Source organism: Macaca fascicularis, chromosome 11 (assembly GCF_037993035.2).
Source record: "Macaca fascicularis isolate 582-1 chromosome 11, T2T-MFA8v1.1".
Classification (NCBI taxonomy): domain Eukaryota; kingdom Metazoa; phylum Chordata; class Mammalia; order Primates; family Cercopithecidae; genus Macaca; species Macaca fascicularis.
This window is the reverse complement of record NC_088385.1, coordinates 123,202,369-123,228,528: the sequence shown is the minus strand read 5'-3', so window position 1 is coordinate 123,228,528 and position 26,160 is coordinate 123,202,369. Positions and strand designations below refer to the sequence as shown.

The 26,160-nt window shown below is 39.1% G+C and overlaps 1 protein-coding gene across 3 annotated transcripts in view; it reads left to right on the top strand.

Annotated features, from left to right (window-relative positions):
* Window positions 1-247: 247 nt before the first annotated feature.
* Window positions 248-26,160, top strand: part of MED13L (mediator complex subunit 13L) — a 319,228-nt gene continuing 293,315 nt past the window's right edge. For 2 of the 3 annotated variants that reach the window (XM_045366651.3, XM_005572338.5), the window contains exon 1: window positions 248-442. In XM_045366651.3, the coding sequence (XP_045222586.1) occupies window positions 371-442 (72 nt within the window). In that variant the 5' untranslated portion in view covers window positions 248-370. The remainder of the gene's footprint in view (window positions 443-26,160) is intronic. The other variant, XM_045366652.3, reaches the window with a different exon arrangement.

The window sequence follows — 26,160 nt, the reverse complement described above, 5'->3', positions numbered from 1 at the left end:
GGCGGAGGCGGCGGCCGGCCCGCAGCGCCGGCCCGGGAGGCAGCGGCGGCCCTGAGAGGCGGGGTGGGCGCCGGGCCGCACGGACAGCGCCCCCCGCCGCCGCCGAAGCCGCCGCAGCCGCCGCCGCCGCCCGAGCAGGAAGGAGCCGCGCGGCCGCCGCGGACCCCCCCGCCAGCCCGGGCCCGCCGCCCCCGGCGCGGCGTCGCCGCGGCGCCTCCCGCCTGCCCGCCGGCCCTCGCGCCCTCCCCCGGCGGCGGCGGCGGCCCGGCCGCCCCGCGCTCCCCGGCGAGGCGCCGCCGCCCGGCCCGGCCTCGCCTCGGACGCCTCGCTCCGACATGCCCCGCTCTGGCGGCCGGGCTCGCGGAGGATCATGACTGCGGCAGCGAACTGGGTGGCGAACGGGGCGAGCCTGGAGGATTGTCACTCCAACCTCTTTTCGCTGGTGAGTAGCCGGGCTGCGGGGAGGGGGCTGTGTCGGGGAGGGGGGGCTCCCCGACCTCCGCCGCCGACCAACTTTCTCCTCCCGCCGCCGGGACTTCGCCCCTCCCTCGCGTCTCCCCGCCGTTCGCCTCTCGCCGATTCTCCCCCTTTTGGATCGTCTCTTTCTCGCCTTGGATCCCATCCAGTGTTTATTTGGCTCTTTAAAAATCATTTGTGAGCGCGGCGCTCGGCGTGGAATTTGCATGTGGAAGTCTCGGAGCTGCGGATTCTGGGTCGCACTTCGAACGCCCACCCTCTGTTGCAATTGCACTCCCCTTCTCCTCCCCTTTCCCCCCTTTTTTTCCCCCCTAAATGTGGAAGGCTTTGCCTTGTGCTGCCCGCGCCTCCGATCGGCAACCTCTTCCCCGTTGTCGGATCGGCTGCCTGCCCGCCCGCCCGCCTGCCTTTTGAATTTTTTTAAATTCCATAATGACACCTGCAATTTCGCCCGAAAACAGTTGATTGAATGCGATTGTGTCAGGAAAGGACTCTTGCACCCGAAGCTCCCGCGATTGTAAACATCGACAGCCGCTTGCCTCTCGGGGCTTACTACGCTGGAGAGCCGTAAAGCCATTGCACCGAGCCGACGGAAGGTGGAGAAAGCTTTTTTTTCTTTCTCTCCTTCTGTGTCTTTTAAAAACTGTTTTCTCTGTCCTAACAACGAATCCACACACACACACACACACAAAAGCAACAAGCTGGGCGGTTTGATAACATCGCTTTTATCTGCTTTCGCCTCTCTCGCGCTCTCTCTCTGATAATTGACAACTTTTCCTTCGGATTTGAATCGCCTGCCTTAATCTTGAAGCAGTTAGGGTGTCAATTGTTCTCGTGGAAGCCTGGCACCCGCCGACGGCGTCTAGATTCATCGAAATTAAAAATGTATAGGGCTCCAGCAACTCTTTCCTGGCGGTGGCAGTGACATTTGGTGGTAAATGCCATCTTTGCTTTTTATTGGGTCGTATTACCTACCTCTGAAAACATTCACGTTGTTAAACCTGGCGTTTAGGCTAATAATTGCAGTGCGTGGTCTTTAAATATGTGCTTTGTGCATGAATTACTGTATGTATAGCTATGTGCCCAGGAGAGTACGAATTTGTTTAAATATTGAGCAAAGATTTGTAAACAGATGTAAGGCAATTACGTTTCAAGCGTAGAATATAATTGGAAAATTGGCTGAACAGTTTATTTAATTTATCCTTAAAAACACCCAACTTAGTTGTGTACCCTGGTTTTTTTAGGGGGAGGTGAGTCCCTTTTGGAGAACATACATTTTGGAAATTATTTTCTGTAACCCCCGCTGTAGATAGAAGCATCATTTCCCTCTTAATCCTTGTTTACACTGGATAAATAATTTAGTGTTCAAATTGTAATTAGTTACATTTAATTATGGGTGGCCTAGATGCTTTTTTGCTATGAGACTAATGGAGAAATGCAAATTCTCGCCAACTTTTCAAATGAAAGTATTATGTTATTAAATGTGTTACAATACAGACCAAAAAATCAACACACGCGATTTTTACCTACAAAGACCGAGTGACATAGTATCATTGATCCCACTCTAGTAAGATCAGGTAAATTTTTTTAAATGAAATATTTTAATCCAGATATTTCATCTTAAAATTCAGTTATAAGTTGGAATTCTTTCTCTTAGTATTTTGATAATTTTCCCTTGATTTTTTTGGTATGTGGGAGTAAAACCCCCTTTTGCCCCTTCTTTTTCCCTCCTCAGTCTTATCATTTGGTATCAGTCAGGTTCAGGGACTTTCACAGATTAGCAAACATATTGATCAAGGGGTATTTAAAATGGTTTTTGTGTGGTTACTGGTGATCACATTGACACAGGTAATTAAAATAACCAAATAGAGAGATCTCCCAAATTATCATATATTATGCTGACTGGTAATGACTGTGTATATACAGATTGTGTAGACGTATGAAAGTGTATGTATAGCCAGTCTTTTAGGGTATATCATTTCTTTTATCTTTTTTTTTTTTTTTTTTTAAAGCTTAAGTAAGAATGATAACGTTACAGAGATAACATGCTTGAGATTCTTTTGGAGAAGCAGTTTTGTAGGAGAGGATTCTGTACTTTGATTTTGACTGACTAAAGGTTTGTGTTTCAGATATTTCTCCCCTAAACCTCTTTAAACCAAAGGATTGATTTTTGAATATGCTTTTAAAAATAATTATTTTTTAAGTAGCAACTTTGAAATAGAGAACTGTAGTAATGCTTAGTTGATTTTTTTTTTTTTTGAAAGGAATGTAGAATGTCTTCATTGTCTTGTACATGGAGTGTGGATAAGGTGCTATTAAAGAAATCTAAACTGCTGACTTGTACATTTTTCTGATTCCAAATTGATATTTTTTTTGAAAATGCTATACAGAAGCAGCAACCTGGAATATTAAAAGTATGTTGCCTAAAGTACATTGTATATAATAGTTATTTCTGAAGGAGATCTAATCCCTTGTTCAAAATAAAGCATATTTTTTATAAGAACGCTTTATGGTTTAATCATAGCTTGCATTTTTTTCTTTTGGCCTGCAGATTTTTTTTTTCTTTTTTTTTTAAAGCAGAGAAAAGTATTTATAAAGAATTTACCTAAATACTCTCATTACTTAGATTGAAATAAGAAATTAAAGTTCTGTACCATGGTAATAACACCCAGTTTCCATTACCTTGAGGTGTTCATTATGGCTTACCAAAAGTTGATTGCGCAGTCAATCAGACACCTTAAGATTTCTGCTAGTCTTTTACTTAATTTTCTGATTTTTTATTGCATGGAATCAAATTTCCTAAATTAATTTTTCAACATCCATTCCCTTTTCCTAACGTGTGAAAAATGCCCTTGTGTATATACGATATGGGTGATTGTATGTGTTTCTTATTCTAACCGTGAGATTTGTAGCTGCTGCATTAAGTGCATGCTTGGCTCTGCCTGTCTGACGCAAAACTATTCTCTTATGCTGTCCATCACATTTCTGGGTGACTTTTCATATATTCACTCAGTTAATCATTCAAAGTGTGTTAAATCTGCCTTTTTGAAAAGTGTAACGGGGCATCCTGTGGTATGTGAACTCATTCTTGCGAGAAGACCTGGTTTCTGGATGTTAAGTATGTATTTTTCTCTATTGAGTTAATACGGAGAAAGTGATTTTGTGCCCTTTAACTAGACTTAAGTATGTGTTCTTTGATACGAGGGAGTGATCTCTAATTCTTAGATATGTATCCTCCACTTTCATGTCTTATTTGCTTAGAATCTTCCTGACTATGGATAATTGGGTGATAATCTCAAATTCTTGCTGGATTGAGACACTCGTACACCCATTAGTCCATAATTCCTATTGAAGACTATTAATGCTATATTTGAAGCTTTTAAGGTAATCTATTGTTGACCTAATTTCTTTTTGTCTTAAGCGTTTTTTTTTTTTTTCCCCAGAAAGGGAAGACAGTTGCAAATGTAGAAACTTCGAAATCTGTTTTTTTTTTTTTTGAGCTAGAATAGGGTGGACTATAAAAGGCAAACTAGGAAAAGGGAATGGTTTCTCTAATTTTCAAAGTGCTAAAATACACAAGGTATTTTTTTGTACAAGTTCATTGTGATTTTATAATTTATGTTTAAAGCATTTTTTTCCTATGATGGTTCATTTTCTTTCCTTTTATTTTTTATTTTTTCGAGATGGAGTTTCTCCTTGTTGCTCAGGCTGGAGTGCAAAGGCGCGATCTCAGTTTACCGCAACTTCTGCCTCCCAGGTTCAAGCGATTCTCCTACCTCAGCCTCCCGAATACCTGGGATTATAGGCATGTGCTACCACGCCCGGCTAATTTTGTATTTTTAGTAGAGACGGGATTTCTCCATGTTGATCAGGCTGGTCTTGAACTCCCGACCTCAGGTGATCCACCCGCTTTAGCCTCCCAAAGTGCTGGGTTTACAGGCATGAGCCACTGCACCCAGCCGTCATTTTCTGTAATGAAAATATTTACAGTTTGTTAATGTATGTTTTTGGTTTAGCATTTTGTTGTTAGTAGCACATGGTGTTACAGTATTTATATATTTTTAATAGCAATAATTGCCACCCGGTAATAGTTGCCATATTAACCTCCAATTGCTAGTAAATATTTTTAAGTACATAATAGACAGCAATTTAAGGCATAGTGTAGCAGTTTACTGGACCGTTTTAAAGAGCCATTTGTACGTGTGATGAGTTCATAATTTTAAAGAGACAATAATGTACCTTAGGCCTGTATGCTACAAATATTTTGCTGTGGATGTTGCTTGAAGTGCTCATTGGGAAGAAGGTAGGGCCTATTCTTTGTGAGAAGAATGGGCAGGGGGGTGCGTTTAGGATAGTATGTATTTATTGAGTTTATGCCAGGTGCTTATATAGCTTATCATTTGCTTTTTTTTTTGTTTGTTTTGGTTTTTTTTTTTTGAGACCGGAGTGCCACTCTCACCCAGGCTGGAGTGCAGTGGCGCAGTCTTGGCTCACTGCAAACTTCGACTCCCTGGCTCAAGCGATTCTCTTGCCTCTGCCTCCCCAGCAGCTGGGATTACAGGCGCCTGCCACCATGCCCATCTAATTTATTTGTGTTTTTAGTAGAAATGGGGTTTCGCCATGTTGGTCGGGCTGGTCTGGAACTCCTGACCTCAGGCGATCCACCCTCCTCGGCCTCCCGAAGTGCTGGGATTACAGGTGTGATGAGCCTAGCTTATCATTTTCTTTGGAATGTTCTGGTTATTAATGAACATACTAGGTATTTATTTGGGGAAAAAACCTACCTCTTAAGGCATTCCTTTAAATAACATTGTTTTGGTTGTGTATTATATTAATTTATTATGGAGAAATTGATCTTTTTTGTTCACTGACTACTTTAGCTGGTTTTTTTTTTTTTTGCGATGGAGTCTCGCTGTGTAGCCCAGGCTGGAGTGCAGTGGCGCAATCTCGGCTCACTGCAACCTCCACCTCCGGGTCCCAGATCAAGCAATTCTCCTGCCTCAGCCTCCTGAGTAGCTGGGATTACAGGCATGCGCCACCATGCCCAGCTGAGTTTTGTATTTTTAGTAGAGACGGGGTTTCACCATGTTGGCCAGGTTGGTCTTGAACTCCTGACCTCGTGATCCGCCTGTCTCGGCTTCCCAAAGTGCTGGGATTATAGGCATGAGCCAGTGCGTGTGGCCAGCCTAGTTTTAAATTGTATTCTTTAAACACTTTCAGGTATCTCTTCCACTCGAGTTTAATAAAGAAGATGCTCTCTCACCAGTTTGTACTAGTGCTGTAAATTGTGGTAACTAAGCTAAGTTTGTTCTATAATTATTTTTGCCTAATAATTTAAAATTGAGATGAAACTCTTATCTCAATGTAAATATGTAAATAGTAAAGAGAAACTGTTAAAGACAACAGAAAAATTGTTTATTTTTTATGAACAGTTATTTCAGCTGTTTCTCAAAACTTTGAATCAAAGATAGATTTTTCTTTGAAACATTTGACTTATTTTTGATTGAAGAAAATAACAATAATAGTGTTCCCCTCCTTTAAGCTAGTAGTAGGAGTACTGAAAGTTTATTTCATTTTATTTCACAGGACCTAACCAGTGAGTGAGATCAGACAAACTTTATGAGAATTAGTTGTATGGTTGAGTATTAGGTATTACTATTATTGTTGAACTGCGCATTGCAGCCGTAGAAATGAAGAAAAATATATATGCAGCGTTGTTATTAGTGTCATTTATTTCAGATGTATTGTGTGCAAATCTGCTTTACAAACTGTTGTGTGATGTTGGCCACCAGAATTTGTTTTGTCATAACATTTCTTTTTTATTTTTATTTTTATTTTTTTTGAGACGAAGTCTTGCTCTGTCACCCAGGCTGGAGTGCGGTGGCGCAGTGTTGGCTCACTGCAAGCTCCGCCTCCCGGGTTCACACCATTCTCCTGCCTCAGCATCCCCAGTAGCTGGGACTACAGGCGCCTGCCACCATGCCCTGCTAATTTTTTTCTATTTTTAGTAGAGATGGGGTTTCACCCTGTTAGCTAGGATGGTCTCCATTTCCTGACCTCGTGATCCGCCCACCTCGGCCTCCCAAAGTACTGGGATTACAGGCGTGAGCCACCGCACCTGGCCTGTCATAAAATTTTGATTTTAAGAAATTACATTTAATGTATTTCAAAGTGAGGTAGTTAGGTAGCCTAAAAAGGTGTCTGTATAGTATGGTAGCGTGCGCGTGCGCGTGCGCACACACAACACATACTTGTTTCATAGGACTCACTTAGAGTTTCAGAATTAGCGAATCAGTATTTGTATGTGTTCTTGGAATTTAGGACATTTTCCCCTCTCCTGAGTCATTTAACTTCTTTCTGAGCTTGTTCAGCTATCCCTGCCTGCCTCCCTCCCTCCCTCCCTCCCTCCCTCCCTCCCTCCCTCCCTCCCTCCCTCCCTCCCTCCCTTCCTTCCTTCCTTCCTTCCTTCCTTCCCTCCCTCCCTCCCTCCCTCCCTCTCCTCCTCCTCCTTTCTTTTCTTTATTTTCAAAACGGAGTCTTGCTGTGTTTCTGGGCTGGAGTACAGTAGTGTGAAGTTGCCTCACTGCAACCTCTGCCTCCCGGGTTCAAGCGTTTTTCCTGCCTCAGCTTCCCGGGTAGCTGGGACTACAGGCTCGTGCCACTTATATGCCCAGCTAGTTTTTGTATTTTTTAGAAGACACGGGGTTTCACCATGTTGGCCAGCATGGTCTGTATCTTTTGACCTTGTGATCCGCCTGCCTCGGCCTCCCGAAGTGCTGGGATTACAGGCGCGAGCCACCTCGCCCGGCTGATAATTTTCTTTTATAGTATATGCTTTCATTGTTTATTTGAAAGATTTAAAGGTGTTAGCTTTGTTCTGTTGGGGGAATTCACTTCGTTACATAAGGGAGATGATATTTCATTAATCTTAGTAAATATTAACATAAACGAGGAATTCTGAATTCAGACTTATTTGCATGAATGAAATATGTATGCCTGTCCAATTTTTAAGTATGAAGTCACTTATGTACATCAGCGTTTTCTGTCTTTGCTTTAGTTGATAGAAAAATAGTTTTAGGCCGGGCGCGGTGGCTCAAGCCAGTAATCCCAGCACTTTGGGAGGCCGAGACGGGCGGATCACGAGGTCAGGAGATCGAGACCATTCTGGCTAACCCGGTGAAACCCCGTCTCTACTAAAAAATACAAAAAACTAGCCGGGCGAGGTGGTGGGCGCCTGTAGTCCCAGCTACTCAGGAGGCTGAGGCAGGAGAATGGTGTGAACCCGGGAGGCGGAGCTTGCAGTGAGCTGAGATCCGGCCACAGCACTCCAGCCTGGGCGACAGAGCGAGACTCCGTCTCAAAAAAAAAAAAAAAAAAAAAAAAAGAAAAATAGTTTTAAATTCTTGTTCCTTACTCCATTGTTGTATTACTGAACTTTAAGATTATCTGGCTGGGCATGGTGGCTCAAACCTGTAATCCCAGCACTTTGGGAGGCCAAGGCGGGTGGATCACGAGGTCAGGAGATCGAGACCATTGTGGCCAACATGGTGAAACCCTGTCTCTACTAAAAATAGAAAAAAATTAGCTGGGTGTGGTGGTGCGCACCTGTAGTCCCAGCTACTTGGGAGGCTGAGACAGGGGAATCGCTTGAACCAGGAGGCAGACGTTTCAGTGAGTCGAGATGGCGCTTCTACACTCCAGCCTGGCGACACAGCGAGACTTTGTCTCAAAAAAAAAAAAAAAAAACCAGATTATCTGTAGTATAGAATATATTTTATCCTCACCAGGTGGCTGTAATAATCCTCCTTTAGGAACTCCTGTTTTTCTTGTTTTTATATTAGCATGTTGTAGTTATCTTTGTTGGAGTAGAGTTGTCCTCCTTTTTTTAAGTTAATAAAGTGTTTTTTAGAATATATTTTGATTTTAGTTTGGGAAAAAAAAGAAAAATACCTTTTATTTTTTTGTTGACCTCTTTATAGATGACAGGAGAATCAGTTGTGTCTAAGGGAAAATGTTATTTCATTGGCATTTCCATACTCTGGTTTACTATGTATGTTTCTGAATGTTTATTTCTCATTCTAGATGAATTGTGATGTAGAATCTTATCAAAACTGTAATTCTACTACTTTGAAATAGCACAGAGCCTTGGCTGACAGCTTTCTACATTTTGTACTATTTTTCAGTATAGTAAAATTCCATTACTGTTTTTCTTTTTTGTTTTTGAGACAGTCTCCCTGTGTCACTCCAGCTGGAGTGCAGTGGCCTCAAGCAGTCCTCCCACCTCAGCCTCCCAAAATGTTGGGATTATAGGTGTGAGCCACTGTTCTCTGCCTCCATTACTGTTAAAGGATCCCCTTGAGTTGATTGCATCAAAATTTCATTTGTGTCTTTTTTTTTGCATGGTTTAAATTTGTGGCTTTAACTTTAAAAGTAGATTGGGGGGTGGGGAGGAGGGAGAGCATCAGGAAGAATAGTTAATGGATGCTGGGCTTAATACCTAGGTGATAGGCCGGGTGCAGTGCTCAGGCCTGTAATTCCAGCACTTTGGGAGGCCAAGGCTGGCGGATCACGAGGTCAGGAGATCGAGACCATTGTGGCCAACATGGTGAAACCCCGTCTCTACTAAAAATACAAAAAGTAGCTGGGTGTGGTGGCATGTGCCTGTAATCCCAGCCACTTGGGAGGCTGAGACAGGAGAATCGCTTGAACCAGGGAGTTAGTGGAGGTTGCGGTGAGCCGAGATCGCACCACTGCACTGCAGCCTGGCGACAGAACGAGACTCCATCTCAAAACAAAACAAAACAAAAAAACAACAACAAAAAACCTAGGTGATGGGAAATCTGTGCAGCAAATCACCATGGCACACATTTACCTATGTAACAAAACCTGCAAATGTACCCCAGAACTTAAAATAAAATTTGATGGGGAAAAAAATTGATAGGAGAAGGTAAAGCAGGAAAATATTTCCTTTTAAGTCTTCATTAGATCTTTTTACTTAATAAGTCTTAATTTGTATTGTCACTGAGTTGAATGTATTTAAGAGATTTGATATTAAAATTAAATTTGAGTAGCAGACTTATTTCAAATAAAATGTTATTGTAAACAAGTTTTATGATATTGAGTAGAAATTTCAAAAATTGGTAATCTAAAAGGATATTAAACTGAATAATTATTGTGCTCTTTTTTTCTCCCTTAAAGAACATTGACAAATTTATGAGGAAGTTTTTTTTTTTTTTTTTTTTCCTTTGCGGGGCAGGGGGGGATGAGGGGAGATAGGGTCTCACTATGTTGCTTAGGCTGGTTTCAAACTCCTGGCCTCAAATGATCCTTCCCTTTGGCCTCCCAAAGTACTGGGATTACAGGTGTGAGTATGAGGAAGTATTTTTGAGTATAATACAGGAGGCTTCTTCATAGTTCATTATTATTTTATTAAGAAGGATGATTAAACCTATGTGAACTTAATATGAGAGCTAATAAGGTATTTAAAATAGTATAATTGGTTTGACAAAACATTTTATGTTGACAATTCTAACTATTGAATTTTCATGTCCTAAAGAGAAATAAGGAAAAACATACATATATCTAACTCTGGAACTAGCTCCTAGTATTTGTGCCTGCATATAAGCCTGGCACAGTCCTACTTATGAAGAAGTTCAAGTGTTACCTCCTCTGACTACCACAGGCAGAACTAGTTACCCTGGCACCTGATGTGTACCTCCCTCTGTGTACCTCTCTCTGTGTACCTCTGATAATCAGATGAGCTTCTGCAGAAGAATGACCCTGTCGGAATCATCTTTGCTAGGTGCTCGTTAACTATCTGTTAAGTGAATGAATTCCTGGACAGCTATTCTCCATTCCTCAAGGGAGCTCTTATTGATGATTTGGGTCTTGATCACAAGCGTGCTGTTTTTATTTCAGCTTATTTTGATGATTAACTCTGTGTTCTGAATATATTTTATCTAGACTGTATGTACTGTGGCTTGGTAATGTTTTAGATGAAGTCTAGAAATTCCTTATTAAAGACAATTCCAACTGATCAAGGGACATGTTCTTACTCCTCAAAGGAATAGGAATTCATTTAGTATTTATATTTTCTGTAGCATAGTAGGCAACCTATAGATTTTTGAGCCTTCTGGGGATTTTGTTTGGGGGCTTGATCCAGAATTCCCTTACTTTCATTCTTTAAGCAGGGCTTTTGTTCAGCGTTTAAAAGATTATTTTCTGTGAGCCCAGTAAAATGGGAAATGAACTGGTAATAGGGAAACTTGAGTTGTATTAAACATTTTTACTAGTGACTTGCCAGCTTAATCACATAATAGTTCTGTGCCTCAGTTTCTCCTGTAAACTTGGTGTTAATTTGGAGGGCAGGAGGTGTGAAAAATAATTTTGAGTACCTTTTAAGGAAGGCGCTTTGGATGACTACATAATGTTCTTTAATAGGAAGAGACCTTTCGTAAATTACAACTAAAGTTACAGAGTAGCCCGAGGCAATTAACCAGGAAGTTGGAATGGTAAAATGACTTGTTTTAAGTATAGCATTTATGTGTGAGTTTGTATTTTTTTCTAGGGAGCAGAGGATTAAATTGTTCTTGTGTCTTTCCTCATAAATAAGCCAAGATTGAGAAGAAAAACTTGAAATTTATCTTTAGTTTTTAACAGTTTTTCGTTACAACCATATATGATTCACAGTTGCATGGTGTGCCTTTAATGCGCTGGGTGATATTGCTATACCAACTCTGAGCTGTAGCTGGCTGAGATTGGGAATTGAACTGTGGCTCTTATTTGGTAGTTTAAGCTATTAATTCCTTGGCAGCTCTGGAGTGCTCTTTGAACTTTAAATAGCAGTTCTATTAACATTTTGAGATTTGTCTCAGGGAATGTCAGGAATAGTACTTAATAAATATATTTTTCTTCTTAAAGACTAAATCACGTTTTAGTTTGACACGCATGTCACAACCCTTACTGTGTTTTGAATAGAGAGAACGCAGCTACTGGCTAATTTCTATTTTCTGTTTAATAATGTGGCAGTATCTAAAAATATTGTTTAGCCTTGTTGAAGGAGGGAAAGCCCTCCCACAAATCTGTAGCGTTTGTATTAGTCATGTTGAGTATGAATAGTGTCTTAAGTTGTATCTAGAGGTTTAGAATTTTACATGTAGGTTGTCTCCTGTGTTCTAAAATATTAGAAAAAGTTAATTTGTAAGTTTGTTTTCACAAAACTCCCTTCTGTTGCTACAAATGATGGTTAGTCTATTTACCTTGTATATTGTACTTAATTAGGTGTGTTATAAAACTCAAATGCTATTTATGGCAGCCGTTTTTTATGGGAATGAACTTACACTTAGTGTTCTCATGTAGAGTGTCAGGAGCACCTTTTCTCTGACTTACAGTCCTGGCAGTCAGAGCAGACACTTCTCTGCTGCAGGCAGCGGGAGCTATAGCCCCTCTTCTAGGCCAGGGAGAGGATTGCTGTGTGAAAAAGGCTTGAAGAGTGTGGAGAGGTGAGGATGGCTCCCTGTGGGAAGAGCAGCAGTTTTTAAGGCAGGTTTTCCTTTCCCTGCTTGCAGGCACCCACTGCTGCTTTCTCTTTGCTGATACTAGTGGCAGGTTCTGTGATGTCATCAGGAAAAGACTGTGTATTTCTTTGCCTTTTAGCACTTCCTTTCTCTTTCCTCTCCTCCTTCACTCAGCCCTGGAAACAAGCTTTCTGCTGGTTATTATGTTTGCTAAATGAGGACTTCTGAGATCCAATGAGATGAAAAGGAAATTAGGGCTGAAATTGGATGGGGTAGCCAGTAAACAAATACTTAGAAATGTTAATGTATTATATGCTATGTTAGATAAATTTGAGACATGTATTTTGGAATAATGTACATCAGAAATTATTAAAATCTAGCTTGGGTTAACAAAAGGGCTAGACTGATATGCGGAAAAAAGATCTGCATGCACTATTTAGTTTCTGCAGAGGGAGAGTGACATGGACCGCATAATATCTGATAATACCTTGTAGCCAGAGAAACCCAAAAGGGGAGTTTTAAAACTGGATGTTGAAGGAATGGATGGATGTGGCTTGCTAGAGAAGAAGGGGAAGGGCATTCTTTGGAAGCTTGACAATTCCTAGTCTTTATTCTTGAGGATCTTTATTGAGGTGATATGTAGGAGAACACTTCTAATTTATGGTCCTAGTTCTTGGCTTTCTTTTAAAAAACAGTACAAAGACTTACTGAAATTGAATTTTTATTAGGTGGAAAATTTGAAGTGTGGGCAGGCCAATTTAGATTAAGAAGTGATGTTAAAATAATTTTCAGTTTTCTAAAATAATTCAGTTCTGAACTTTGAAAAAGTGCTATATTACGCAAAATGCTAACAACTAAAGTGACAAATATTTCAGAAACTGGACAGACGTGAATCTTAAATGAGCAGATGGGATATGAAACTAAAATGGGAGATAATCCAAGACGATATAGAAACTATTATGAGAAGTGAATTGAGGAAAAACAAGTGTGTTAAATGGTATTACATTTAATAATGTGTTTAAAAGCCTTTCTAGGACTGCTCTCTTAAACAGACAAATTAGAATTGTTGAACTGTGTAACCCTTCATAGTTTAAATTCTGTGCATTGAAAACAAATTCGATTTTGGTTCAGGGTTACTTCTCATGAAGCCTAGGCTTTTAAGTTGTGAAGATATAGGTTATATGTGCTTTAAATAGACAATCTGATTTGCTTTCTCTGACATAAAAGTAAAGAAATGAAATAACGGTGATTTTCAAAGACAATCGTGGTGAACCTTGAAGGGGAGAGGTGTAAGGAGTGAGAGATGGGAAGTTTGCTATTTGGGCAGCTCGGTAGTTCAAATAATTATATTTGACTGTTGAGGGTAGAATCTCGGATAAGTGGGTTGAGGAATGAATGAATAGCAAGATAAGCCAGTACAGACACTGCAGTTCTGTCTGTCTATCTAATCTGTCTAGAGATGGGGGTTAGATGGGCAGTGGGGTCTTGCTGTGTTACGCAGGCTGGACTTGAACTCTTGCCTCAGCCTCTGGAGTAGCTGGAATTTCAGGCGTGCACCATTGTGTGCAGCTTACTTTTAAGTTTGATTCAGAGGTTGATTGTGAAGCAAGCAGGAATTGGGGAGTAGGGGAGGGTAAGAGCCTGAAAGGTAGATTTGTGTTTGTTGACTTTGGAGCAACAATAGTGGAAAGACAGAAGGAAAGATGTAAGATACAAGAAAAGTTGATAAAACAAGCCTGGCTGGAGGATGGTTATCAAAAACCCAGTCGATAGTGTTAGTACTAGAAAAGATTAAGACACCTCTTAGAAATACAAGATGTGATGATCTAAGAAAGGAGTAAGTGAAGGAAGTGGGAAACAATCTCGGTCTTATAACTTGAGTATTTTTGAGTTCAAGGATTAAAAGTAGTGAGCTTGAGCCCAAATAAAAATCAGTTTTTAAAATTTTAGCTAGAAATTTTCCATTTTGTTTTGCAAAATATTGCAAGTTGATTGCAGCAATCATTTTATTTTTGTTAGTTTCCTTTAAAGGTTTTAAAGAGTTTTACAACTTCACAAGTATAAAACTGATTTTGAACTAGAAATATCAGAACTAACACGGATCTGCTGAAATGAGAAGGATTGTTCAAAGTAGGCCCCCTTGAAATGGATCAAATAATGTTGCCATTGTTTATAATAGTTTTTTGGTCCTTTTCCTTTGGAATTGCTTTTAGAGACAGTTGAGCTGACTACCCCAGAAAATCTTATTTTAAAGTTTACCTCTTTAGTCAGTGTCTTTTCTCTTTGCAGTTTATTGTTTTAGTTCTGCTTTTTGCGCTAAACTGCTGCCTAAGAGTTAACAGTTTAGTACCCTTCTGATGGGGGCCTTGCTGCTGATGAGTGAAAGCCCAGGGAAAGCTCCATTTTGGGTATATTGGCGTACATACATTGTGAATGTATGCCAGGAATTCCAGCTTTGCTTGAATCTCTGCCTTCTCAGGTTCTGAATCTAGTGGTTCAGTGTACTTTGTTTTCATACAGCTTCAGTGGAAGTGGGTTTAGCAATCTATTGATTGGCAAGACAGGATATTGGGACCAATTAAGTGGTAGTGGTATTTTTGCTTTTTGAGGATCAAGGCAAATTATCCTAAGGGTAGAGTAGAATTCTATGTTGTGTCTTCTGTCTGACTAGCAAGAGTCAGGCATCAAATTGAGGCTCATTTTAGAGTCTTGGGATAAATAAATGTATCCTGTTGAGATAATCTCTTACGGTTTAAACTGAAGTTTGGTTTGTATGATATCCAACTTCTTACCTTTGACCACTTGGTGTTGCTTTATTCATTGGAGACTGCCTAGTAAGCTAGCTAGTAGCTAGCCCATACATGTTGTCTCAGTAGTTTCTTCCACAGTTGGAGATGAGCACAATAGAATTTAGAATTATACTTTGTAGTAGTTTGCCTGAGTAGTTGGTGTGGGAGGAGGTGCAGAGGACCCTTTACCTGTAGTAGGGATGTCTCTGCTAGTTGTTTAGATTACAGGTTGCAGTGGCAAGTATTATTTCTGTTTTTCACTTCAGAAATATAATGAGAGTTTTAGACCTTTCCTCAGTCAGTTTTACTTTTTTTGGTCTTCAGATTACATAGATAGTTTAATTTATAATTTTTTTAAAGTTTTTTTACATAATAAAAGAGAATGGAAATCCTGTCAGAAAGTGTTGTTGTGTAATCCTAGAGCTATAGATATTTTAGGAAAATTTAGCTACATAATAGTTACTCTAAACAGATAAGAAAAGGTACTTTAAAAATTTGCAGATGACACCTGAGCCGTTAGCATTTAGAATTTATATCAGAGCATGGATCTTCATCTTAGAAACTAAAGAGTGCAAATATTTGCCTCCTGAGATACAAGTTCTTAACTAACATTTCAGTTACTAAAAACACAGTTTTCAAAGTATGTCTCTTTAATCTACAAAGTGTAATCATCTGCACAGATTGAATCAGGTTTCATGATCCCAAATAGACTACATTCATTAGTTGTCTATAAATTACTTGAGAGAGATATGTATGAAAATGATATTTTGTTGCTATTTGGTGATAAGGTTGTGAAACTGAGCTTTGCAACCGAGACAGATGGTGCTATTCTTGAATCTGCAAGATCCTATAACATTTAATTAAACAGTGAAATGATTCTCATGAGAATCCATAGTTTGTTATATATAAGCTAATAAGCTGGCTTTAGTAAATTGTGTAAATTTGATTTGAAGTAGAAGAATTACCTATTTTAGGAAACTTTTCTAATGAATGTTGAGATGAATAGCTTGTGTTAGTGGTTTACATGGTAAACTCAAGGAATATTCCAGATGGAAAAACAAGTGGGAATCACTAAGGTAGGCGTTTATCTTCTAAAGTAACTTTGATTTTGTTGCCAAACTTTCTCATATGGTAGGTGTGATATGCTGTTAAGAACCCACAGAGCTGACTTTAACAATTTCCAGAAAGCTGTGAGAAATTTAGTTATATATGTTAACACCCATTTTAGAAAATATCTATTGATTTAGATTCCTTGTAATCTACCTTATATTTTAATTTTGGAATTGAAAATAGAAATAAACAGCCCAGTCTAGTTTTAATATGTTACATGAACATAACTCTTTAGCTATTTTGTAAAAGTTTGAATTTGGTGATAATATTGTATGATGGAGGCGAATTAATTTTTTAGTTATATAAATAATTATGTAAATAATACAATAATAGATCATACAACATTTTTAGACATCATTGCAAATATTCTCTTTTATTAAATTTACCTTTCCTTTAATACCTATTTTTTAATAGGTAGAAGATAATGTGATGATTGATGGCCAGATTGAAGGACATGAAGGAGTTGGGAGTTAATTCTGTATGCACAGAGGAATGCCTGAAGTGTTTTAGAGAGGATAATGGCATGATCAGATTTATGTTTTAGAGAGAAAACCCATGTGGGCCCTGTGGAGTATGGATTGTCATAGGGGAAAAACCAAAGGCAGGAAGAAGCTCTTAGAACAGTCTGTGTGTGAGAAATAATGCAGGGCCGGTGTAGGAATGGAGAGAAGGAAATGGATCGAGTAATATTTTGGAGGTAGAGTTGACAGGCTTTGGTGATCAATTATAAATATGCCATAGAACAGGAATCAAATGATAAACAGATGTTCTTGGTTTTATGGCATTTGCATTCTTGTGTATGCAAAACGGAGGAACAGTTGGCGACATCTATCTGCTGAAATTGTTAAGCAGTAGACTTAAGCTTTGATCACAAATGTGTCTATAGGAAAGTATTCACTGAGCCTGGGTTCTTGCTGTTAAACCCTACAGAAATCACAGTTTTAAAGCAGGGAGTAGTGAAAAGAAAGTGAAAACAAACGTCAAACGTTAGTATTTATAATCTGCCTGTTTCCAGAGTTTTTTTTTTTTTTTTGAGACAGAGTCTCTCTGTGTTGCCCAGACTGGAGTACAGTGGCACAGTCTCGGCTCACTGCAACCTCTGCCTCTCAGGTTCAAGTGATTCTTCCGCCTCAGCCTCCTGAGTAGCTGGGACTACAGGCACCCATGACAATGCCCGGCTAATGTTGTATTTTTGTAGAGACACAGGATTTCACTGTGTTGCCCAGGCTGGTCTTGAACTCTTGACCTCAAGTGATCCACTTGCCTCGGCCTCCCAAAGTGCTGGGATGACAGGCATGAGCCACCATGCCCGGCCTCCAGAAAATATTTGAGGCAATAAGAGTAGGTTTTATAAGGGAAGGGAGGGGCAGAGAAAAAAGGTGGGGAAGAAAGGAGAAGGCAAGTCTCGTGAGATGAGTAGAGTGGGGCCTTTGACAGGTCGTGGGTGGAGACGGTGGTGATTGGAGGTGTGAATTTTGGTAGGGGAAGATTCATGAAAGTTTGGTTGTAAGAAATGGGCATGGAAAAGTCCTAATAGGAAGAAAGAAAAGGGTAACCTCACAGCAGTTGGCTCTGTATCAGCCTTTGTTACCTAGAGCGTCTACTTTTAGTAGTGGTAAGCTCAGAAAGCAGATGCATTTTCCTCCTGCAGATCTGCTTTGGGATATTCTTGTTTAATTTTTTCCATGAAGGTTTTGTTTATATTAATTTCAAATCAGTGATATTTTTGGTAAGAGGGTGAAATAGACATTCCGCCTGTTTTGCTTCATGCCTTTGTGGAAATGGCCAGATTTGGGGAACCAGTGGATAGGATAGCGGGGGCATTTGTAGAGACCACAAACCAATGTTTATCATTGGTACCTATTCCTTATATTGATTTTGGTTTCCTTCAAATTTTTGTTCCTATCATTCTATTCTTTGTTTCCTTGGCACTTAGCTTTCTGAGTGTATATTTTTGTTGTTGTTGTTATTGAGTGTGTAATTACTATGCCATGTTGTATTTTTGCCTCACATGTTGGAGAAATTTTTCCTTCCTCATTCCATGCCTCTCTCTCCATACCCCCTTTTCCTTTTTTCAGCACATTCCTGGGCTCCTTGTGTTCAGGAGTGCAACCCCAACTGTTGGGCTTTTATGTGCATCAGCAGTGCTCACTTAAGCGCTAAAATGGACATACGCACTTCAGAACCTTTTGATGTAATCTCCTTGGTGTGGTGGGGGCTCTTTCCAGTTGTTCTGAGGGCACTTATTGGCATGGTGTGTACTGTCCATTGTAGATCAGTGTAAATTAATTCAGCCTTCCTATGTGGGGAGATTTTTCACTTGGCTACCCTGAAGGTAAAGAGTTGGCTTTCCTGCGGTTGTCATTTTTTTTTTACTTTCTCTGCAAGTGAGGTAGTACTAATGAAATACAAAATATTTCCAAGAAATACAACTTCCAAGAAATGAAAACTGTAAAACATTTGCCCATGTTCCAGCCACTCCATTAGATCAGATTTACCCCAATTCTTCTGTTTTTGTTAACGTGCACATTTTTGTACATAGATATGATCACAGTGCAAATAGAATTCTTTATTCAGCTGTACTCACTAACATATTTCCCATGTGCTTATAATTTTCATAATTACAATTTTAGTGGAAAAGTAATTTCTTTTAAAAATTTAATACAATTTTACGTAATTAGTGTCAGATTCAAACAATATGAAAGTGTCTAACATAAAACATGAAGGATCCCTCCCCTCACCTTCAGGAAGGTAACTTCCAGAGGTAATTTGTATTATTCCAAGTTTTTTTCTTGCTTTCGCATGTGTCAAAATTGTTTTATTAGATATTCAGTAGTTAAAAAGAGCATGTGCAAATCACACATAAAGTAGAAAGATTCATGATACAGTGAACACCCATATACCTAATACCCAGTTTAAGAGAAAGAACTTTTCACCATTTATGGAGTCCTGTCTGTGCTCTTCCTCTCCCATTCTCTTTTCTCTCCCTTCAAAAGTAACTCTTACTTCAATTTCATGTGTTCATTCTTTAATTTTTAAAGCTTTAATTACATATGTATTTATAGTTTTACATGTTTTTGAATTTTTAATATTGAATCATATTCTTTCGCAAACTGCCTTTAATGTTATATTCCCACAATTCTACAGTTGTAGTTCTCATATCACAGTTTATGCATTCTGTTGGTGATGGACAGATTTGTACTTAAAAAAATTACAGATAAGAAATAATTCTCCACCTTTTCCTGCAACGTGCTCTTTCCGCTTAACATTGTGTTAAAGTATTTTTATGTCAGTAAATTTATATATAGTTTACTCATTTTTATTACATTTTTGAACAGTTGTATCCTGTTTCATAAGATGGATGTACTGTTGTTTGTTTAACCATCAACTATGAGAAATGTTAAGATTCTTTCAATTTTTTGCAGTGCAGTACAGTTATGCATTAAAATTGGAAAGCTATAGCCATAAACAGTTTCAAAAGATGTGTCAGTTTACATTTCTATGGACAATATATAATGCCCATCTTTTTCTGTCCCTGCCTGTAATGGAACTTACTCATTTTAACTTCTGCCTCTACAAAAAACAAAACGAAACAAACAAACAAAAAACCCTCAATATTTAAATTTTCAATTTTTGGATTTCTAGTGAGATTATGAGCATCTTTTCATCTATATAGGTATCCAGATTTCTTCTGTGAGTTTATTTTTCAAGTGTTTAATCTCTAAAAAGCCTTTCGTTTTCTTTTTCTTCCTTTTTTTTTTTTTTTTTTTCTGAGATAGAGTCTCGCTCTGTCACCCAGGATGGAGTGCAGTGGTGTGATCTCGCTCAGTGCAACCTTTGCCTCCTGGGTTCTAGTGATTCTCCTGCCTCAGCCTCCCGAGTAGCTGGGACTACATGCACGTGCCACCACGCCAGGCTAATTTTTGTATTTTTAGTAGAGACGGGGTTTCACAATGTTGGCCAGGCTGGTCTTGAACTCCTGACCTGAGGTGATCCGCCCACCTTGGCTTCCCAAAGTGCTGGGATTACAGGTGTGAGCTACTGCGTCCGGCCGTTCTTTTTCTTTTTATAATAAAATTTCCAACCACTCACTAAAAGGAATCTGTATTTCAAGTCAGGCCTTTACATGTTCTTACCTCAGAGCTTTTGCTGTTTGTGAAGAGTGCTTGCTGCAGGCTTGGCATTGCTTAACTACCAGCTACATGCATTTTCTCATGCTCACAAGGTCCTTTTGAGGTAAGTTCTACTATTCTCATTTTTCAGTTAAGAACACTGAAGCAAGAAATTTAAGTAGTTTGTCCAAGGTCACACAGGAGCTGAGTCTCTTGATTCAGAGCCTGAACTTTTAACCAGGAGTACATTTGTATTTTATGTTTTTCTTCTATGTAAATTCTTTTAGGACTTCAGTGAAGCTCCTCCTAGCTATTCCAAACATTATTGGTCTCTTTCTTTTCTGAGCCTTTTAAAAATTAACAGTAGACCATATAATTCAGTACAAGTGCTAAGGTAGAAATCACTGGAGCATATAGATTTGCCTGAGATTAATGGAGTGATAATACAGTTTACGTTTTTTTAAAGTTTCATCAGAGATTAATGGAGTAATATACAGCCTAAAATTTCTTCCCAGAGATAGGGAAATAGATTTTTTTTTTTCTCTTACACTGTTCCAAATTGAGGAATCATTTGGAAAATGAAAAATTAGAAAGATAGTTTATTGTTTTGATTGATGAGTGGGGCAGGGTTAAACCTACATAACCATGTGATCTAAAAAATAAAAACGATCACCTTGATACAAGCCTTTTAGTTTTTTTAAAAATAAGCCAGTTATTATAATATCAAAATGATTTAGTATCACATCATATGCTTATTTAAAAATAGACAGCTTAAAAAGAAATCTCTTTTTCTTTGCAGGCAGCTTGGAGGCATGCATTTTACAACTGATTTGGTTATCAGGGGATCTGGATTCTTTCTGTCTTGTTACTACACTGTTCTTAGTTTATGCCATTAGTAGCATATAGTTCAAGATGGCTGTTCAGACTCCAGTCATCAAGGTTGCATTCTAGGTTAGAAGGAGGTGGAACTGTGGGAAGGACACATTGTCCTTTAAGGAAACCTCCAGCAAGTTCCCTACAGCACTTCTGGCGATACTTCAAGGCCTTACTTAACTTGAAGGAGGCTGGGAGATGTAGTTCTTTAAGTGGGCATGTTATCCACAGCAGTGTAAAGTGTATGTTACTATTGGTGAAGGAGCCATTCATGTTTGTGTAGACAGTGCCTGCCTCATAAATAATATACGTTTCTGTTTATAGTCTGTTACTGCAGCTGGGAAGCGAACCATCTTAATGTCACTAATAAACTTTATTAAAAAGAGAGTTCAGTTCCCAGAAATTTCACAAGAATTCTCTTTTAGTTAAGGCTAACATATACAGATCATTTAACCAGTGTCTTGGAATAGTCAGACATGAAAATAATTTATTTGAAAATATCGTGTATACTTTCTACAAGATTTACACTTACCTAGGAGATGCGCAAGATGATACTTTGGTTTTATTAAAAGTAGTTTGTTTTGGGCTGGGCACAGTGGCTGACTCCTGTAATCCCAGCACTTCGGGAGGCTGAGGTGGGTGGTCAAGAGATTGAGACCATCTTGGCCAACATGGTGAAACCCCATCTCTACTAAAAATACAAAAATCAGCTGGGGGAGGTGGCTCATGTCTGTAGTCCCAGCTACTCTGGAGGCTGAGGCAGGAGAATCGCTTGAACCCGGGAGGCGGAGGTTGCAGTGAGCTGAGATCAATCCACTGCACTGCAGCCTGGCGACAGAGCAAGACTCCATCTCAAAAAAAAAAAAAAAGAGTAGTTTCTTTCCTTTGAGAGATTGTTTACATGGATTCTTCCATTAATACGTACATTTTTTATTATATTTATTGAGACATACTTTACATACAATAAAAGATACTCATGTTAAGTATATGGTTTCAGAATTTTGACAAATGTATCCGTCTGTGAAACCACTGAAATCAAAGTAGAGAACATTTTTACGATGCAGAAAAGTTCATACATGTCCTTTTGCAGTCAGGGTCTCCCCCTTGCCCCTCAGCCTTCCTCCCCTCCAGGCAGCTGCTAATCTGCTGTTACTATAGAATCATTTTGCCCTTTGTAGAATTTTTAATAAATGGAATCATATAGTATGTAATCCTTAGTTCTGGTTTCATGTTATTGCTTAGGTAGCTTTTCTTTTTTTTTCCCCCTAAATAATAGTCTCTTTTCTGGATATGCGACAATTTGCTGTTGGCTGTGAAAATTAATGTACTGCTTTTTGTGTGGAACATATATTTTTATTTTTATAAATAACTAGGAGTTTCACTTTATAAAGAACTGCCAAACTTGCAAAAAATGGTTGTATCATTTAATATCCCACCAGTTAGTATGGGAGTTCTGATTGCTCTGCATTCTTGCGACATGTAGTACAATGAATTTTTAAAAATTTCAGCCATCCTTGTGGTGTGTGGTACACGTCGTGAATCATTTATCTAAAACTCTTGGAACCAGAGGTGTTTTGGATTTTGGATTTTTTCAGATTTGGGCATATTTGCATTACACTGGTTGAGCATCCCTACTCTGAAAATCTAAAATTTGGAATTTCCTTTGAGTGTCATGTTGGCATGTGAAAAGTTTTGATTTTGGAGCATTTTGGATTTTTGAATTAGGGATGTGCAGTATGTAGTAACTTATTTCAGTTTGTAATTCTTTGATAACAAATGAAGTTTAACATCATTGCATGTGCTATGTCTTTTGGGAAATGTCTCTTCACATCTTTTGCCCAATTTAAAAATTAGGTTGTTTTCTTATTTGATTTGGAATAATTCTTGGAATATCCTGGATACAAGTTCATTGGCAGATAGATTTATTACAAATGTATTCTAATTTGTGGTGTGCCTTTTCATTTTCTCACTGTGTTCTTTGAAGAACAAAAGTTTTAAATTTTCATTAAGTCCAATATTACTTTTTAAAAATAGTCTATACTTTTCATGTCCTAAAACATCTTTGCCATCCCAAAGTAGGAAAGTTTTTTTCTTATGATTTCTTCAGAAGTTTTACAGCGTTAGTTAATTAGGTTTACGCTTGCAATCCAGTAACTAATTTTGAGTTAATTTATATGGAGTGAGGTAAGGATTGACGTTCTGGTTTTGTTTTGCATATGTATGGCAAATTATTTAAACATCATTTGTTGAAGACTTTTCCTGTTGAATGACCTTCGAATCTTTGTTAAAAATTAACGGAATGTGTGTGTGCCTTGTTTTTTTCTGGGCTCTGCATTCTGTTCCTTTGATCTACATGTCTGTTGTGCTAGTACAACACTGTGATGATTACTGAAATTTTATATGTCTTGAAATTAGTTAGGATAAATTCTCTGACTTTGTTCTTTTTAAAAATTGTTGCTGGGCGCGGTGGCTCAAGCCTGTAATCCCAGCACTTTGGGAGGCCGAGACGGGCGGATCACAAGGTCAGGAGATCGAGACCATCCTGGCTAACACGGCGAAACCCCGTCTCTACTAAAAACACAAAAAATTAGCCGGGCGAGGTGGCGGCGCCTGTGGTCCCAGCTACTCGGGAGGCTGAGGCAGGAGAATGGCGTGAACCCGGGAGGCGGAGCTTGCAGTGAGCTGAGATCTGGCCACTGCACTCCAGCCTGGGCGACAGAGCGAGACTCCGTCTCAAAAAAAAAAAAAAAATAAAAAATTGTTTTGGTTCTTCTGGGTGTTTTGCATTTCAATATAAGTTTTAGGATCAGCCTGTCAATTAAATTTTTTTTTTCTATGGGGATTTATTTGTGATTGTATTGAATCTGTAGATCAAATTGGGAAAATGGACATTTTAATGATTTTAAATCTTTCAGTTCATGAACATGATCTGGCTCTTCATTCCTCTAGATACTTAATTTCTCTCAACGTTGTTCTGTAGTTCTTGGTATATAGATCTGGAACATATTTTTATCATATATATTCCTAAGTAGGTTGTGTTTTTGAATGCTGTTTTGATGGCTATTATTTTAGAGTATTACCCCCTACCTCCTTTGGACACAGAGTCTCACTCTGTCACCCAGGCTGGAGTGCAGTGGTGCAATCTCAGCTGACTGCAACCTCTGCCTCTCCAGTTCAAGCAATTCTCCTGCCTCAGCCAGGAGAATCCCAGTAGCTGGGATTACAGGTGTGTGCCGCCATGCCTGGCTAATTTCTTTGTATTTTTAGTAGAGACAGTTTCACCATGTTGGCCAGGTTGGTCTTGAACTCCTGACCTCAAGTGATCTGCCTGCCTTGGCTACCCAAAGTGCTAGGTTTACAGGTGTGAGCCACTGCACCCGGCCATTTGAGAGTATTTTTTGACATGTTTACTGTTAGTATATAGAAATGCCATTAATTTTTGGATGTTGATTCTGTATACTGCAACTTTCCTAAGCTTTGTTAGTTGTAGTAGCTTTTTTTGTAAGTCCTTGGAGTTTTAAAAATGTACCTGATGGTGTTTTCTGCAAATACAGATGGGTTTATATCTTTCTTTGTAATTTGTATTTTACTGCTTTTTCTTGCTTCATTGTATTGATTAGGACCTGCAGGGCAGTATTGAATAGAAGTAGTCAGAGTATACATCCTTGTCTTGTTCTTATTCTTAGGCAGAAAATATTCACTCTTCTCATCGTTGACATTAGCTTTGAATGTTCTGATATCCCCGTAAGGTTGAGAAAGTTCTCTTTAATTCTTAGTTTTTAAAATACTGTGAAAGCCACTGGGCTCACACCTGTAATCCCAGCAATTCGGGAGGCCGAGGTGGGTGGATCACTTGAGGTCAGGGGTTCGAGACCAGCCTGGCCAACGTGGCGAAACTCCGTCTCTACTAAAAATACAAAAAATTAGTCTGGCATGGTGGCACACGCCTGTAATCTCAGCTACTCAGGAGGCTGCGGCACGAGAATCTCTTGAATCCAGGAGGTGAAGGTTGCAGCTAGCGAGTATCACGCCACTGCACTCCAGCCTGGGTGACAGAGTGAGACTGTCTCAAAAAAAAAAAAAAAAAAAATCCATGAAGGTGGGTGTTGATTTTTGTTAAATGTTTTTTTCTGCATCTATTGAGATGATCATAGGTTTTGTTCTTTTAATATGGTGAATTATACTGATGGGTTTCTAAATGTTGGACTAAGCTTGAATTCCATGACAAACCTTACTTAAGCTCATGGTGTATTATTTTATGTGTTATTAGATTTGATTTGCTTATATTTTGTTAATGGCTTTTTCATCTGTGTTTATGAGGGATACTGGCATGTACATTTTTTAAAATCTCGGTTTTGGTATCATGGGTAATGCTGGTGTCACAAAATAGTTTTGGAAATAGTCTGTCCTTTGTTTTCTGAAAGAATTTGTGCAGGGCTAGTGATATATTTTCCTTAGATGTTCCATAGAATTCACCAGTGAAGCTATATTGCCTTGGAGATTTTCTTGTGGGAAGGTTTGAAACCATGAATTCCATGTCTTTTTAAAATTTTTTTGAGACCGAGTTTCGCTGTTATTGCCCTGGCTGGAGTGCAGTGGCGCCATCTCGGCTCAGTGCAGCCTCTGTACCCCTCCCCCCACGGCCTGGGTTCCAGATATTCTCCTGCCTCAGCTTCCCAAGTAGCTGGGATTACAGGTGCGCGTCAACACATCTGGCTAGTTTTTGTATTTTTAGTAGAGACGGGGTTTTGCCATGTTGGCCAGCCTGGTCTTGGACTCCTGACCTCAGGTGATCCACCCGCCTCGGCCTCCAAAAGTGCTAAGATTACAGGTGTGAGCTATCACGCCTGGCCCTCCATGTCTTTAATAGATATAGAGTTGTTCAGGTTTTCTGTTTCTTTGTTAATTTGGTAAAGGAATTTTGTTCATTTAACCTGAGTTTTATTGCACAAAAGTTGTAATAATTCCCCTATCATTTTACTGTTTTTAGAATGTGTGGTAATGCTTCCCCTTTTGTTCCTGATACTGGTAGTGTGTCTGTTCGTTCCCTCTTGATTAGTCTAATGAGCATTTATTAATTTTACTAATCTTTTTAAAGAACCAGTTTTTTGTTTTCTTTTTTTCTGTATTGTCAAATTTGTTTTATATCTTATCTATTAATATTTCTTCTTTTTTCCACATTATTTCCTTTCTTCTATTTACTTTTGGTTTAGTTTCTTCTTCCTTTCATAGCTTCTGAGGGTAGATGCTTAGATCACTGATATTATGCCCTTTTATGATTAT